Genomic DNA, 17,874 nt, shown 5'->3' with positions numbered 1-17,874 from the left:
ACGTATTTGGCTGTACCCCACTGGCCATCAGCCCTTCTGGGGCCCCCTAACCATTCAGGGGCCCCTATTCAGTCGAAGGCCAGTAAATATCCGAGAGGTATTCACAGGGGCGTCTCTTCACATTCTGCAGGGGTGGGGGGGCATTATTGTATGCCACTGCAGCAGTATGTGCATTTTTAGCACTTTTGGTTCCATGGTCTGGGAGCATCATGTCTTCTTTCAAGATCCAGTAAATGCGAATGAAACTTTGGAAGCCATTGCTAAGTTTCCTTTCAATGTCATAAACCGCAGGAGTCGTAACTTCAGGAGAAACCCGCGCCCTTCCAAGGCCCAGGACAGCGAGAGCGAAAAGCAAAGCTGTGAACTTGCCCAGTGGAATTTCCGTTTACAAAACCAAGCTTCTTGTTAAAATTCCTCATAAAAACCTTCCCAATACTCGGTTCCAAAAGCTTGCAACTAGCCACACAGTTATTGCTTCTGAAAAGTAGACATGGTTAATAGGCTTGTGGTTTGGCACCGAGTTCAGCCATTTAGGACATTGCAGGGTTTTCACAGCTTCAGAATGAAAACAAGCGCGCGCCCTGCAGCCGGCCTATTTACCAAAAATCCTCTGCAAATGACGTCTTCCGCCCACAGCGGCCCTGCGGCCTGCGCTTCAACCTCGATTTATCGTGTAGCATAATGTCCTTGCAGCCGTTGCCTGAGCAATAATCAAGGGTGTTTTGCTGGAATTTACCTTTAAACTTGTATCTATTTAACTTAAAACGAGGTGGGGGTGACACAGATACTCTGGCTCCCTGTATAGGTTTACATCTTAGCAGGTGTAAAACAAAACCTGCTTCCATGCTCGAGTTGTTCACATGAGTGCTGGAGGGGTCAGGCCACCCCCCTCCAGAGGCTAGTCAAAGGCCTCTCCCAGGAGCATGCTGTAACCCTGCCCTCCTTGGTAAACTTCCATTGGCATTTGTTCGAGCACGTGAGCATGACCGAAGACTTAATGTAATGTAGGACCATCACGCACTTATTTTATGTATACCATGCTTATCTTAAGATGGCAAATTATGTTTAGCTCTGCACTCCAATGGAATTCAATTCTTGCAGATAATGCTTTTTGAATATGCTCTTTTTAATACATAATAATAATACACATTTGTAAAGCGCGAACAATCACCCGTAAGGGTCTCTAGGCGCTGGGGGCCGTCGGGAAGATTAAGCAAGCTATTGCCCAGAGTCACATGGTGCTGGGCTAATCTGCCGCCGGCAATCGAACCGTGATCCCCAGATTCCTGAGTCAGTCGCCCTGGCCGCGGCGCCACACCTCTTCCACTCTACATCACAGCTGTTTTAGGGTAGATACGCCAATTAATAAAAAACATTGGCACTATTGGGCGACATAGGGTGCATGAAACTGAAACATTCGAAAAGTTACTTTTTCATTTGCAAAAATACGTTTGAAATAAATAACCAGGTACACCAGCATTTATCCGGGTACTTTCAGATGCTTACCCCCTTCCTCATGCTGCAAGTACTCAAAGAAATGGAAATGGAAGAACACTGAAACATGCTACAGACATATACAAATCAATGTATATCACCACTCTGCAATTTACCCTACTGCACACGGCGATCCACGTTTTGCGGAAGTTTCATCAGAGTTTTGCTTTGCCAGTCCAAAACTGATTATTGCACTGAAAAGTTTCCCTGAAATTACTATATCAAGTGGGCGTTCCATGGGTGGTACTTGAACACTCCAATGCTACAACCCATGGATCTTGACGCAAAGCCAGATTCTCACACCTGGCTTGAGTCACAAAATGTCTCTTGAAACAGGTGTCATGTAGGAGATTTTTTTTAATTTCTTCTAACATCTCACACATTGCATGTGTGCTGCAAAGTACAGCACCCATGCATTGTTTGAAAAATCTTAAAATGTGTCTAGCCATAGTTGTTTTTCCATCCACTACAAAACCTATGCTACGCTGCAGAATATGAGGCAGCGCCAGGAGAGAGAGCAGCAGACGCAGGACACATTTTAATGGATATAGATCTGCGATACTCTCTCCCCCTAGCTCAACGCAGCATATGAACTTTGGTTCCTGCTCGGCATTTTGCTATTTTTTAGTTTGTCCCATGAAAATCGAAAATCTCGTTTTGTTTCCATAAACCTTGTTGTGAAACAAAACTAGGAATTTCCACCCATCTCTCGACTTCTTAGCATGTACTCATGAACAATCTCTTGGAAACAGACAATTAGAAAGTAAAATATGCACTTGTTACATCGTCCCAAAGTGCAATAACCCTTTTCGATGCCACGTCAGTGGCTATTTTCCATGCCATCAGAATAATTGACTGCTACTTCTTTTTCTCTTTGAATAAAGTCTACCTAATCACTGAGGGGTGTCTGGCTTGCTCAAGAACAAAATCACATGTATGCTCTGTAACAACAAAGTCAAGATCGTTTGTGTTTTGAAAGTATCTTCATATTTTTCAGATAAACCCCAACACACAACTGTTGTTCAGTAGTTGGTATAGAACAAAGAAATCATATAGTCAGTGCTCACTTTTTACAAGTAGCATATGGCACCACTGAGGTTTACAGTCTTAGCATTGCTTGTTGAATACCGACGTTTTTACAAGCATTTGTTTACTTGATTTTTGTATACATTTCAGAAACATTTTATCTACATGATCTGTTTATGATTCCAATGTGCTCTATAAAATTCTTACAACACTAATAGTCTGAACAGGCAAGGAGGGAAGTCTCCTTAAAAGATTTCATTAGTCAACAGAGCTGAACTCACCAACACCGTAGTTTAAACTGATGTTTACGGCAATCCAAAAATGTTGATTCAGGTTGAGTGATACCCCAAGATGGAAATCAATAACCTCTAATGCATGGTCAACAAATATCTCAAAAATCTAATTTCTCTATAAGACCAGAGAATGCCCCCACTCAAATAGAGAGGAATGACAACAGGGTTAAACAGCTGCACTGCCAACATATTCCACTACTTGCAACATAAAATATCACAGAAAAAAGTAATACAGGGATTCCAGTGCACTGTACTGTTGCCTGGATGTGCAGTGGAGATTAAGAAGTAAGGAAATGATGCTACCTCATGTACTACTATACATGGCAACTAATTGAATAGGAGCTCGCAAACTCTTGAGTTAAAAAAACAAAAAATCTTAAATTCTCTAAAATCTTTGGGTGATTTTCCATGATATTGGTGAATTTATAATATATATTCACTAAAATGGGGGGACCCAGAGCTCATAAGGGTCCAGCATACATGCTCCTCCGTAATTATAGATAATATGTAGTAAGAAGTTCCTGAGAGAAGGGGAACAGGTCAGACAGAAAGGGGCCACATGTGGGGGAGTGGGTCCTTTTTTGAACTAGGGCCCTCACAAACCCTTAGTAGTAGGAGTACCTGCAGGGTGGTGATGTGGGGAGAGGGAGGGGCAGGGTGGGGGGTGTAGTAAACTATGGATTACGGAGGTTTACAGGTAAGTTAACATATAAATTAATAAAACGAATTTCGTTGTGTGCACTGCATCCCCAAATGCGATGCAGTGCACGTAATGAAATTCGTTTTATTAATTTATATGTTAACTTACCTGTAAACCTCCGTAATCCATAGTTTACTAACACCCACCCTGCCCCTCCCTCTCCCCACGTCACCACCCTGCAGGTACTCCTACTACCGACCGCGGCTGATCATTGGGCTTGCTCCTCGTCGGGCCGGCACAGCAATGCCCGACGGGAACCCTCAAGAGGGCTCTTTATCGCAGATCTTTTTCCAAAGCTGTGATGTGAAGTGCAAGTTTGGGTCCCTTTGTGTAGATTGAGGGAAGTGGGTGTTAAGTGTATGATGAATGGTGAGTTAAAAAAGACTAGGCAAATCTCAAATTAATTTTAATCAGTGAGTGTGCCTGTCTGATTTAAACCATATTGTGTCACCAGTAGAGGCAATGGTCTCTGGTGACTTAAAATAGGTCATTAGGTCAACATGTCTCTTGCCATCACAAGGTCAAATAAATGATATGGGGCAATTTGTCAGGACCAAAACAAATCCAATCTATACAGTGTTTGGGACCAGGGATAAGATATATGGTATCAAAGCACTAAGAACCCTAATTGGTGAACCTGTAAGATGCAAAAAGGCTGACCCAATGTGAGTAATCTTGTCGCCTCCTCAAGGATAATGCTGAGACAACACTAAATTATAGCATAGTCATCCATGGGACAAGTCTACAGCGACCTACACCATCTCAAGCGCCTTGGGAGTCGATTTATAATATAAACATTCATCTGGACACTATCCGAGATCATCAAATCTTAGATTTCTATGATTCCAATCATAAATAGATAATGTATGCTTTACTTCCAATTCTCAATTTGTTTTATTCATATAATAGAGCTCCTTAGCCAGCATTTATTCCCATTGATGGAACTTCATCCGAACTAGAAATAATAAAAACACATAAATACATTTGTTGCATTCAAATAAAAAGTGCAGAGCACCGAAACAACTAGGGGCACTCAAGAACCAACAAATGAGTACCATGAAAACTTGTATAAAAAAACTATGCATAAGTGTAACGTATCTATACCAATTCAGTCTACAATTAAATGGCACCACTGGACCACCACTGAGTACCAAACGCTACAATTGTGCATAAAAATGCCATATCCATACTAATGAAACCTAAGTGTAATTACACAATTAAATGTACCATAAACCAATGAGAAACACCACAATGATATCATGTTGTCCCGAACTTTCTTATTTTGGTATTAAAACCAATTATACAATCACTACTGTTATATTCAAGATAGCGGCAATTTAATTGCCATCTGTCTTCTACCTCAAAAAAAAAACACATTAACATAAGCAAAACTACTGAGCCACTCATAACATGCAATCAGCATTGGATAAATATACACATACAATTAATAATAATTGTATGTGTAACTAATTGTTTAGAGCTAATAATATAGAAAACAATAGGTATAGCCATTCAATCATATTTACTTCAGTATTGCAACTATTTTAAAAAGCACAATCTCTTACAGCATGTGCCGCTTGATCATAAACCATTCTTCTAAATATGCTTGCGAAACACGTCCTTACCAATGAAGTCCTAATACAACGCTTCTCTTGTATGTCATTCACCTATTGCACCAAATTAGTTGTTTGTAAACCATAGCAACACATGATTTCTGTCACCATGTCACATCTGGCACCACAACTTCGTAAAGTGAAGATTAGGTAGTTGCAAACTTGTAGTTATGCCTGCCACCACTAACTATTTAACCATTATCACTACAGCCTAAAGATGGGGCTAAAAACTGAGACTGGAACTCATAAATTATTCTTGGACATGGCAACTTTAGCTGGTCAATCAACTCATGTTTACTGATTAACTACCAGTTTTGATGCTCAATACAACGTCATTGAAAAGGCTGAATAAATGGTCAACTAAAATCTGTATGCCTATTGAGACAGGTGTAAAATCCAATTACAACTAATATCAAAATGTGGATTAATCTGATAAACTGATACCTAATAGACTGACTGGCTCGCACACCAAAGGGATCTCATAATATGTTGATACCCTTTTGTTTCTAACCTGCCATCTTACATAAATGATATACAAGATCATCTTCATGCATGATAAAATAGAGAAAATAACTGATCTTTGTACATTAGATGTTACATCATTGTATATGAGCATAGAAAGACAATGGGATATTAAAGCTCTATGTATGTTTGTGAATCAATGTACAGCAGATTATTGTAAATGGAAATACATTTCCTTGGAGATGTTGGAGCTCATTCTGGATCTTTTGGACCTTAATGTCTTTTTGTTTGATGGTTCTTGGTACAGACAGAAACAAAGAACTACCATGGGATCCCAGTTAACACCCTCTTATGTGAAGCAGTTTATCAGTTAGTTTGAGAGGGAGCATGCCTGGGGCCCAGGGCACAAAAATGGCTGACAAGATATCTTGTTGTTGATGCAATATTGATGATGTATTGATGATCTGAGTGGTACAGGAAACTGACCTAGATTACTTTTTGTGTTTCTTAAATAATAATTTGTAAACCATACATTTGGCTATGACATACCATGGTAAAAATATTTTTTTCCTAGTCACAGAAATACGATCTGAATTGAAAAGTAGACAGTTAAATGTTTAGAAAAAAGACACAAAAAGTCGGCATAATATTGCCAAGGAACTGAACCTTAATAATGTTTCCCTAATGAATTAATAAATAACATATTACCCTTCAAAACAAAATGCTTGTCTAACTTGTTATTATACCACCCCCACATGCACAAATCATTGAATCAAAGCCATCTAATTGCCTATAATATCTCCTAACCGAACAGACAACCCAAGAATAGAAATGGACAATTATGCACCCTGCCAGAATAAAGCAAACAGTGAAGTCCTTCAGCACACACTTCAGACCTTCACAACACTGCCAAGCTGGCTCCTAGCCAATATCAACAAGCACCCACCAGTACATCAGTCAGATCTACCCTAGCAATCCACTATCTAATATATCCTCACATCTAATACATTAGTGAATTATTCCCTAGCTAATTACTATGCACTGCAAACCATCAATAAATTAGTCAGTTCGGCCTTAACCGATAACTATCTACAGAACATCAATAGAGCATTCAGTTCTACAGTAGCAGCTCACAACCCAATGTAAGCCATCAAAATCAATACATTAATAAGCTCAATTCTCGTTGGCCACTGCCTTACGTAAATCATTACCCATCAATACAGCAGTCAGCTCTATCCTAGTCGGCCACTGTCTAACGTGAACCATCACTCATCCATACATTAGTCAGTTCGATCTTAGCCAGCTGCTATCTAGCATAAATCATCACCACCAATGCCTTATTCCATTCCAATCCTAGTAAATAACTATATATTGTAAATCCAGTGGTGTAGCTAGAGTTTTTGCCGCCAGGGGCAGTCAGTGAATTTGCCGTCCAGTGACGGTCGGTGCAGGTAAGAGTGGGCGGGGAGGCGACAGACGAGGAGGAGGGAGAATGAAAACGATAAAAATGAAAAATTACCTTACGCTCGCCATCACCACCAAAAAAGTACCACCCGGGACAGAATGCCGCTCCGGCCCCCTCCTAGCTACTCTACTGTGTAAATCATCACCACAAATACATTAGTCAGTTGTACCATAAGTAGCCACTATGCAATAAGATCCACTACTGGACAATAGCAAACAAAATCCACACAGACAAGCCTTACTCAGATCATAAGAATCCCAAAGTGCTACTGAGTTTCTTGAAAAGATAGAGACACAATCAAAAAGCTTTGTTTTTTTTAGTTCCTGAAAAACAAGCTATTTAGTGAACAAATTACTGACCTGTGTTGATTGAGCATGATTTACTTCAAAAGCAGGAATGAGTTTGTTTTCAGATCCCATAATACACTATGACCGAAAGGGCCCTGGAATATGGCAAACTGTTGACTTCACCAGCATAGGAGAAAAGTATCCCTTCTAATTATGTTAAATGAGAGCCCATAAATCAAAACCTTGCCCCCAAAAGACAGCAAACATGCCTTTCAACTCATTTGTTGACAGTGTTTGTAAAACTGCAAATGATGTAAACCAGATTAACAAAACGTAGCTTACACTTCTAGAACACATAGTGGAAATAGGATTCCGCAGTTAAGATAGATTTGCAAAATCATGATTTTTGCAGTCTAAACAAAAGCTCACTCTAAAACTTTGTGCCAGTTTGATATTCAGTTCCGCTGGCTAGTACAAAGCTAGCTATTACAGGGTCGCAATGGTTTGTCTCTGAGTTGTTTTCATATGTCACAAAAGTGTAATGTAAATATATATACCCGCTTTTTCTTAAAAACAAGCTTGGCGAAGCCAACCAAATTTGTTTTGCATTCATATGCAATAGAAATCAAAAATGTAAAAGAAAAACAATAACAAAATGCTGCTATCTAAAGGCAGCAAGCATATTTAATGAGGAAAAGAAGTAAAATCGACACTCATTTTCAGGTAGCTGAGCATATTTAATGTGACAAAATGCTGCCACTCAAACTGCAAGAGAACCAATGGATAAGCAACATGCAGTGAGATGAAAGCACAATGTGAATGACAGTTGAACAGACCAATGGATGAAGAGGGCGTACTAAAAGCCCATGTATTTTTGAGCATGCATATGTATATTTATTATGATTTTTTTTAAAACAAGGGACTTCTGAGACTGCTAAATGTGTGTTTAGGTCAGACCGAAAAATAACAGAAACGGAATGCATTACCCGTAACTGAATAAACTATGTCGTTTCACTTTAGACATTTCTGAACGAATTATACCGTTTCACTTTAAATATTTGAAGGGCGAAGATTGATACATTCAAAGCCCTTACTTACCTTGTAAGCACAATTCTTTGAAAACTAAAGGAAAAAAAAGATGGCTTTTCTTCACAGAGATTATATCAGCACAGGAGCATAAAACAATGAAAGAAAAAGGAAGTTAATCCTGTTTATTTTTAGGCAAGTTTCCCTAGTTTTGCATCATACCTAGATCCCTTTTTTGACATATTTCGGCAACTGGCTCCTATTTACATAAGGAGCTGTAGTGCACATGTTGTGCCCTGTACGCCTTCTGCTCCTCAGCGTAAGCTTGAACTCCAAGTGCCCTTTTAACCCACCTGGGTTAAAAGGGCATTTTCATGGATTACGCCGGGCACATCTTTAAAAAGATGCGCCCGGTGTAAATGATGAAAATGCACCCTATTATGATGAATGCACTGCCCCAGGCCAGCCGCGAACTCGGACTGGCCGGGGGACAGCGCATTCAGGTGAAAAATGGAAGGGTTGATTTACAGCCATTCAGTGTTTTCACAGTGAAGGCGGCAATCTGCCTGCACTTTCGAAGGGGATTAGAGATCCCCTTGCAGGCGGGTGCAGTGAGTGACTGCGCCCGCCACCAGGGGATGACTGGGGGTCCATGGGAATCCCTTTCCCCACCAGAGGGCTGCCACCAGGGGCCACACTGACAGTGCACCTCCTGAGAGTATCTTTGTCTCTGCGCCCGAGTCTGTAATACGGCACAGGCGCAGAGGCAAAGGGATTAGGGAACGCCCCCTGAAGATAGTGCTGGTGCTTTAAGTGCGCCAGCGCTATCAGGATTACATAAGGGGCAACACAAGTGTCTGCGGCCCCTTCAATAATACCGAAGTGCTTCGGGGGTGCGCGAAGCGGGTTCAAATGCCCACTGCGCCCCAGGGCACTTTCTGTAATACGGACCCTGGGCTGCCTCCAATAACCCTATCCAGCTTCGCGCAGACAAGCCACGCCTAAACTATTCTGTACAGGGAGTGGCTAACGGGGTGGCCAACGCGGAAGTGAACACATCTTTAAATTACGATGATGTGCCCTCTTCTGCACCTATACTGCCTTTGCTTTCCCCTACAGCTGATTGGTTTAAGAATCTGGAAATACATGCAGGGGGCAAAGGTGATGCCCGTGTGAATTACAAAGCCCTGCCACTGGGAGTCATGCTAAGTAGTATAGGTTGTATACTACTCATCACCATGTATTTCCGCTAATTGGATGTGACAGGTGGCCACGCCCCTTTGACCACGCCCCTTTGGTCCGTGTGTCTATATTGGACGCGTTCCAAGTCTGCTTTTAATCGGGGTTTTAATCGGTCCTTATAACGTATTGATAAGATTATAGCATTTTATTGTTTTATAGGTCGTTATTTTGTGAATCAAGGCTTATAAAATGATACGGCGATGAAATAAAAAAAAAAAATAAAAAAAAAAAAAAAGCGTATAAAACGATAAGTTAGGATTTGTGAATCAAGGCTTATAAAATGATACGGCGATGAAATAAAAAAAAAAAAAATAAAAAAAAAAAGCGTATAAAACGATAAGTTAGGATTTGTGAATCAAGGCTTATAAAATGATACGGCGATGAAATCATAAAGCGTATAAAACGATAAGTTAGGAATTGTGAATCAAGGCTTATAAAATGATACTGCGATGAAATCAAAAACGTATGAATCGACCACGCATGCAGGAGGGTTGCTAAGAAGTGGGGGTAGTGTGAAATACGAGTCTACAAACATACCGCGGGGCGTGTCTAGTATGTTCACAGAGGATATAAGCCAGCATTCCGAGGACCGTGTGTTAAGAAACCCCCGCTTTTTGCCGACAAAGAAAAGCTCGAGCTTTAAGACAACTTTGAGAATGTCTTGCTCTAGCGTGGAAGCGGGACCCCTTGGAGAAACTATAACAGCGATGCTGAAGGAAGCGGCAAATGCTGCAGACGACGCTGCAGAACTCGACGATAGTGATAAGGAAAATTGCGCGCCAACAACGCCTGCGGGTACTACGTCGGAGATGTCGTCGGCGATGCTGAATAAAAAGCCCGAGACAGACGTCGAGGCATCGGCTATGCCGAATATAAAGCCCGAGACCGGAGCCTGCGAAGAGGCGGTTGGTGGCGTTGCTAAAATGGCGAGCAATACCTCCGATGCTACAGACGGCGGTGGAAGAGCGGAACCAAGTGAAGATGACGAGGGTATTGACCTGCAAGAGCCTGAACCCGAGGACTCCAGCGACTGTACAGAGATGGATTCCGGAGAAGAATCTGTAAACGAAACAGAAAAGTGCGAAGTTGGAAAACGAAAAGTAAGTACGAACCGCAATTTTTCGGCAAATCCTCTGGGGTGTTTAAGAGTGTGATGATGAGGCGTGTAGTTGTGAGGAAGGCTGAGGTCGAAAAACCCCTTTTTTCTTTTTATCAGCAAAAGAGAGGAGGAGGAGCCCCAGGCGACAAAACCGCTAGCACGACTATGGAAGTCACACAGCCATCGCTACGTTTTTCATGTCTCTGCTGCTCAAGACAGAAAAAACTTGCCGTAACACATAAAAACTGCAGCTGTAAGCGCTTAGACGCAATTGTACAATTTTGTCGTGGTGAAAGTTGGAGCACGGATCGATATCGCGGACTTTTGACAGCGATAGCCGCGATCATAAAATTGTGCTTAAAGGCGGGGTGGTACGACGAATGCGAAGGTTGTAAAATTGACGACCCGAGTCAGTTGCATCACGACTGTCTCACGACGGGTGATGAATATGAAGACAGTTTGATACGGAAACTATGTTACAAGCTGGACCCCTATAAGATTATGGCGACGTTGGGGGCGGTCTATGGCTTGAAAGAAATGTCAGTACCCGAAGATTGTAGTAAGATGATTGCGAATGTTTTAAAGTATATTAAGAGAGTACAGTCCCCATCAGAGCATGTGAAAAGTATGTATGAAGCGGGTGATGAAGACATACGCTTGATAATGAAACAGCATTTGAGAAGGAAGAATTACCGTAGATATTTTAAGATCAAGTATCTTTACAGGAGTTTAAAACCGAGGAACATGACATTTCTTAATGTAGAGTAAATGAAAACATGATGATCTTCGCGATTGCTACTATTATGTATGTGTGTTTTTCCGTTGCAGGAAAGTGTGTTTCGACACATGGTTGAGATCGGCGTGCGACCGAGCGTTAGATGCCTGGAAGACGCTTTTTATTTTCTGATCAGAGCAAAGATGGCGTACCCCAAACCAGTGTTTCGCCCGACCGCGCTATGTCGTAACAAGCGATGTGAAATCATCGAAGAGCTTGAAAAAGAACTGGGTCAGAAACCTAGAGGCTTTTACGACGTTGAAAAGAGCAAAATCTTCTTGGGCGCTGACGACGTGCTCGAAGATTGCATCGACAATTATATCAGGCGGACATTTTGCACCCTAGGAACTACTCTGAATAAGAAACAGTTTTTCAATTTCATGAATACAATATCTGATTTGTTTTGTCGAGCCTTCTTGAAGGGGCGTGGGGAGGATGTAAGAAGACTGGTACCGTTCATAGCTAGCAAAATCCAAATATTGATTCTACGTCACGAGTTTTTGAGAGCATTGTGTTAAATATCTATGTTTTTATCGTTATTATCGTTTATAGCGCTGTACATTCCTATATTACCAGTTTAAATCATACACTGTTTAATTCGTGTGTTATTAAATAATCTACTATTGTAAAATAAACCGGCTTCTAGTTCTGATTATTTGATAAAGAAAAATAATAAAACAAAAGTGAATTAATAGAATAGGGGGGCGGGAGTAGGGGTTGCGGTATTTTAGTTCAAGAAGCGCTACGATGCAGAAGCTTTTCAAAAGAGTTTATTACAACCCCTCGAAAGTTGGTAGTTTTGGCGGTGTAGAAGCCTTGTACAAGGAGAGCAAAATCCACAACGACGGTGTTAAAAGAACACAGGTACGCGACTGGTTATCGGGCGAAGATGCCTACACGCTACATAAGGGGTCGAGAAAGCGCTTTCAAAGACGGCGTGTGATAGTCAGCGGCTTAAATCATCAATGGCAAGCGGACCTTCTAGACGTCCGTGAACATGCCGCGGTTAATGATGGTGTAAAATTTATATTAACGGTGATAGACATACTGTCAAAGTATGCATTCGCCGTTGGCCTGAAGGAAAAATCGGGGAGCTCGGTCACAAAAGCCTTTGATTACATTTTCAGCAGCGGGAGAATTCCTAAAAAGTTACAAACAGATAGAGGAAAAGAGTTTGAAAACAAGACGCTAAAAGCTCTGCTGAACAAGTATGGTGTAAAACATTTTGTTACAAACAACGAAATGTGTTGTACGCTGTAAAATACCGCCAAATTCGTGCCTTGAGAGTTCTGTTGAATCTTTCTACAATCGCCGCCTTCACTTCGTTGTTTGTAACAAAATGTTTTACACCATACTTGTTCAGCAGAGCTTTTAGCGTCTTGTTTTCAAACTCTTTTCCTCTATCTGTTTGTAACTTTTTAGGAATTCTCCCGCTGCTGAAAATGTAATCAAAGGCTTTTGTGACCGAGCTCCCCGATTTTTCCTTCAGGCCAACGGCGAATGCATACTTTGACAGTATGTCTATCACCGTTAATATAAATTTTACACCATCATTAACCGCGGCATGTTCACGGACGTCTAGAAGGTCCGCTTGCCATTGATGATTTAAGCCGCTGACTATCACACGCCGTCTTTGAAAGCGCTTTCTCGACCCCTTATGTAGCGTGTAGGCATCTTCGCCCGATAACCAGTCGCGTACCTGTGTTCTTTTAACACCGTCGTTGTGGATTTTGCTCTCCTTGTACAAGGCTTCTACACCGCCAAAACTACCAACTTTCGAGGGGTTGTAATAAACTCTTTTGAAAAGCTTCTGCATCGTAGCGCTTCTTGAACTAAAATACCGCAACCCCTACTCCCGCCCCCCTATTCTATTAATTCACTTTTGTTTTATTATTTTTCTTTATCAAATAATCAGAACTAGAAGCCGGTTTATTTTACAATAGTAGATTATTTAATAACACACGAATTAAACAGTGTATGATTTAAACTGGTAATATAGGAATGTACAGCGCTATAAACGATAATAACGATAAAAACATAGATATTTAACACAATGCTCTCAAAAACTCGTGACGTAGAATCAATATTTGGATTTTGCTAGCTATGAACGGTACCAGTCTTCTTACATCCTCCCCACGCCCCTTCAAGAAGGCTCGACAAAACAAATCAGATATTGTATTCATGAAATTGAAAAACTGTTTCTTATTCAGAGTAGTTCCTAGGGTGCAAAATGTCCGCCTGATATAATTGTCGATGCAATCTTCGAGCACGTCGTCAGCGCCCAAGAAGATTTTGCTCTTTTCAACGTCGTAAAAGCCTCTAGGTTTCTGACCCAGTTCTTTTTCAAGCTCTTCGATGATTTCACATCGCTTGTTACGACATAGCGCGGTCGGGCGAAACACTGGTTTGGGGTACGCCATCTTTGCTCTGATCAGAAAATAAAAAGCGTCTTCCAGGCATCTAACGCTCGGTCGCACGCCGATCTCAACCATGTGTCGAAACACACTTTCCTGCAACGGAAAAACACACATACATAATAGTAGCAATCGCGAAGATCATCATGTTTTCATTTACTCTACATTAAGAAATGTCATGTTCCTCGGTTTTAAACTCCTGTAAAGATACTTGATCTTAAAATATCTACGGTAATTCTTCCTTCTCAAATGCTGTTTCATTATCAAGCGTATGTCTTCATCACCCGCTTCATACATACTTTTCACATGCTCTGATGGGGACTGTACTCTCTTAATATACTTTAAAACATTCGCAATCATCTTACTACAATCTTCGGGTACTGACATTTCTTTCAAGCCATAGACCGCCCCCAACGTCGCCATAATCTTATAGGGGTCCAGCTTGTAACATAGTTTCCGTATCAAACTGTCTTCATATTCATCACCCGTCGTGAGACAGTCGTGATGCAACTGACTCGGGTCGTCAATTTTACAACCTTCGCATTCGTCGTACCACCCCGCCTTTAAGCACAATTTTATGATCGCGGCTATCGCTGTCAAAAGTCCGCGATATCGATCCGTGCTCCAACTTTCACCACGACAAAATTGTACAATTGCGTCTAAGCGCTTACAGCTGCAGTTTTTATGCGTTACGGCAAGTTTTTTCTGTCTTGAGCAGCAGAGACATGAAAAACGTAGCGATGGCTGTGTGACTTCCATAGTCGTGCTAGCGGTTTTGTCGCCTGGGGCTCCTCCTCCTCTCTTTTGCTGATAAAAAGAAAAAAGGGGTTTTTCGACCTCAGCCTTCCTCACAACTACACGCCTCATCATCACACTCTTAAACACCCCAGAGGATTTGCCGAAAAATTGCGGTTCGTACTTACTTTTCGTTTTCCAACTTCGCACTTTTCTGTTTCGTTTACAGATTCTTCTCCGGAATCCATCTCTGTACAGTCGCTGGAGTCCTCGGGTTCAGGCTCTTGCAGGTCAATACCCTCGTCATCTTCACTTGGTTCCGCTCTTCCACCGCCGTCTGTAGCATCGGAGGTATTGCTCGCCATTTTAGCAACGCCACCAACCGCCTCTTCGCAGGCTCCGGTCTCGGGCTTTATATTCGGCATAGCCGATGCCTCGACGTCTGTCTCGGGCTTTTTATTCAGCATCGCCGACGACATCTCCGACGTAGTACCCGCAGGCGTTGTTGGCGCGCAATTTTCCTTATCACTATCGTCGAGTTCTGCAGCGTCGTCTGCAGCATTTGCCGCTTCCTTCAGCATCGCTGTTATAGTTTCTCCAAGGGGTCCCGCTTCCACGCTAGAGCAAGACATTCTCAAAGTTGTCTTAAAGCTCGAGCTTTTCTTTGTCGGCAAAAAGCGGGGGTTTCTTAACACACGGTCCTCGGAATGCTGGCTTATATCCTCTGTGAACATACTAGACACGCCCCGCGGTATGTTTGTAGACTCGTATTTCACACTACCCCCACTTCTTAGCAACCCTCCTGCATGCGTGGTCGATTCATACGTTTTTGATTTCATCGCAGTATCATTTTATAAGCCTTGATTCACAATTCCTAACTTATCGTTTTATACGCTTTATGATTTCATCGCCGTATCATTTTATAAGCCTTGATTCACAAATCCTAACTTATCGTTTTATACGCTTTTTTTTTTTATTTTTTTTTTTTTTATTTCATCGCCGTATCATTTTATAAGCCTTGATTCACAAATCCTAACTTATCGTTTTATACGCTTTTTTTTTTTTTTTTTTTTTTTTTTTATTTCATCGCCGTATCATTTTATAAGCCTTGATTCACAAAATAACGACCTATAAAACAATAAAATGCTATAATCTTATCAATACGTTATAAGGACCGATTAAAACCCCGATTAAAAGCAGACTTGGAACGCGTCCAATATAGACACACGGACCAAAGGGGCGTGGTCAAAGGGGCGTGGCCACCTGTCACATCCAATTAGCGGAAATACATGGTGATGAGTAGTATACAACCTATACTACTATGCTATGCACACTGTAGTGGATTTCACCTTTATCTCTTGATTCGGGATTTGAATGGAATACACCTCCAACTCAGGTGAGGGTTACGGACTGCTGACGTCAACCAGTCCACCTTGTTCCACTTGTTTGCACGACGCACAGCTATCCCCAAATATTTGTAGTGCACGGAGGGTCAGGTTTCACAGCACTTCACCAGGACTGGAACTAATGATGTGGCAGGTGCTACACCCCCTTCCTCTCCTCACCCCCCCCCACCCCCGTTCCTCCCCACCCCATCAGATGGTCTGGGGTGATGTCAGAAGAATGGACGGTAGTGATGCATTTGAATTGTTTCCTCCTTGCTTCATTAGCTGTAGTTCCCAAGACAGCCAAAGGTCAGCCAGAACTATGCAAGGTTCAGAGAACGACCTCTTACAGCTACTACCTGTTCCCTTATCCGTCAGATCTCTATTTACACTTGTCTGGCTGAAAAAGGACGTGCATTTTTAGAATTTGAACTTTAGTTATAAACTTGTCAGGGTCCCGGAGAGGTGAAACGAGAAGGCAGTGAAGGGGGCCTCAGCAGGCACGCCCGTCAAAAGCAATTTCTGACTTCCCTTCTAAAATTTACAGATATTTTAAAAAAAATGAGGCGCACAGGCCTCTTAAAACCCGAACGGGATGGCTACAACGAATTAAATAGTGTTAGCTATTGAAGCGTTATTTACATCTGTGTGACGCACCTGGGACTAACAATACTTTGAGTTAACATTTTCTTTTTAATCAAAATTCTTTATTAAATTTTGTGTTCAAAGGTACAAAAACATTGAATAGCTTACACAAAAACAGTCCCGAAACAGAAAAACATTTTGTTCACGAATAAAATATGCATTAATAAAAAAGCAAAGAAAGGTAAAAATTAATACCAGAATCACTATTTTAAACATTGAGAAGGTGAATAACATTTACAGCCTCACAAATTATTTGTAGTATAAAAAGGCCATTGATCCAGACTCAGAATGGAGCAATGAGTTACCTGCTCACTGCTGACCTCTCCTTGAAACCTGAAATTCATGAATTTGAATCTTGACGGGGCCTACTGAATCGTTCATTCTTCTGAGGTTAATACATTGAGAATCATTATAAAGAGCAATAATAACACCTGTCATTCACACCCAAATCACCATTAAAGACTCTCTTGTAATGTGAGCCTAGGTATCATTAGGAGAAGAGCTGGTACTGACTCTGTGCACTATGAACAGCTGAGCTCTGATGTTGTCTGGATGGGATTAGAGCTCAGTGCCGCTGCATCTGATGTATTCTAAGTATTATGAATAGAAATCAGGATGAGTCTCCATTTCCAAGAGCAGAATTTTGAGTTTCTCTGGTATTGAGATTTCAACCCTATGTGAGTGTACTATAATTGTAAAGAAAGCTTTGAGCACATTTGGGCAATAAATGATTCTAAGTGCTATAAACATTAGATTCTAAGGAACTCTAATTCATTTTAATTAAGGCTCCCTTTTTCCGTTTTTATTGATTTTTATAGATAAATATCATCTGTGGGTGTTCCCATCATTGGAACCCATCAGGCATTCAAGCATGAATGCACATTTATCAGTTAAATAAATGTGGAAATATACTAGTTTCAACTTCATTTATTCACAAAACCCCCCCAAAAATATGGATAAATACAGATAGCATCAGCAAAAAATAAATATGGATAAATACAGATGGAAATGTCAAAAACATAAATACCATAGACCCGGGAGCCCTAATTTTAATTAAAGATCTCTGAGTGATGTTCTGTATTACAAAGAGCAGAGATATGAGCAGTCCCCACCAAGCACACCTTTCAAACATGGCTACATAATCACAGACAGTATATGCGGCTTGGTGTCCCTAGAAATATTCTGAGGCAGATATCTAGTGGTAATCTTTTGA

The 17,874-nt window shown here is 41.3% G+C and overlaps 3 protein-coding genes across 4 annotated transcripts in view; 1 reads left to right on the top strand and 2 right to left on the bottom strand.

Moving 5' to 3' along the window:
• Positions 1-17,874, bottom strand: part of LOC146835008 (metalloprotease TIKI2-like) — a 606,712-nt gene that overhangs the window by 277,628 nt on the left and 311,210 nt on the right. The gene's annotated exons all lie outside the window — the stretch shown is intronic.
• LOC146835010 (uncharacterized) lies at positions 9,963-12,117 on the top strand. The gene is made up of 2 exons (XM_085602673.1): positions 9,963-10,708; positions 11,536-12,117. The coding sequence occupies exons 1-2, from the start codon at positions 10,058-10,060 to the stop codon at positions 11,998-12,000; spliced, it is 1,116 nt and encodes a 371-aa protein (XP_085458799.1). The 5' UTR covers positions 9,963-10,057; the 3' UTR covers positions 12,001-12,117.
• On the bottom strand, positions 13,411-15,565 carry LOC146835009 (uncharacterized). 2 transcript variants are annotated; one of them, XM_085602671.1, is made up of 2 exons: positions 14,820-15,565; positions 13,411-14,703 (listed from the first exon to the last, which is right to left on the bottom strand). In XM_085602671.1, exons 1-2 carry the CDS (start codon positions 15,468-15,470, stop codon positions 14,053-14,055), a joined length of 1,302 nt encoding a protein of 433 aa, XP_085458797.1. In that variant the 5' UTR covers positions 15,471-15,565; the 3' UTR covers positions 13,411-14,052. The 2 variants fall into 2 exon arrangements, with proteins under 2 accessions (XP_085458797.1, XP_085458798.1); XM_085602672.1 differs by having other exon boundaries at positions 13,411-13,992.

The sequence above is a fragment of the Triturus cristatus genome, chromosome 4_2 (assembly GCF_964204655.1).
Source record: "Triturus cristatus chromosome 4_2, aTriCri1.1, whole genome shotgun sequence".
NCBI lineage: Eukaryota > Metazoa > Chordata > Amphibia > Caudata > Salamandridae > Triturus > Triturus cristatus.
This window is presented reverse-complemented; position numbering and strand designations above follow the sequence as displayed.

What these genes read in the sequence shown, in the direction of transcription:
- LOC146835010 (XM_085602673.1), top strand. Translation starts at nt 10,058, where the DNA reads ATGAAATCAAAAACGTATGAATCGACCACGCATGCAGGAGGGTTGCTA. An exon ending in GCGAAGTTGGAAAACGAAAA is followed by an intron (nt 10,709 to 11,535) that starts GTAAGTACGAAC and finishes TTTCCGTTGCAG; the next exon opens with GAAAGTGTGTTTCGACACAT.
- LOC146835009 (XM_085602671.1), bottom strand. Translation starts at nt 15,470, where the DNA reads ATGAAATCAAAAACGTATGAATCGACCACGCATGCAGGAGGGTTGCTA. An exon ending in GCGAAGTTGGAAAACGAAAA is followed by an intron (nt 14,704 to 14,819) that starts GTAAGTACGAAC and finishes TCTTTTTATCAG; the next exon opens with CAAAAGAGAGGAGGAGGAGC.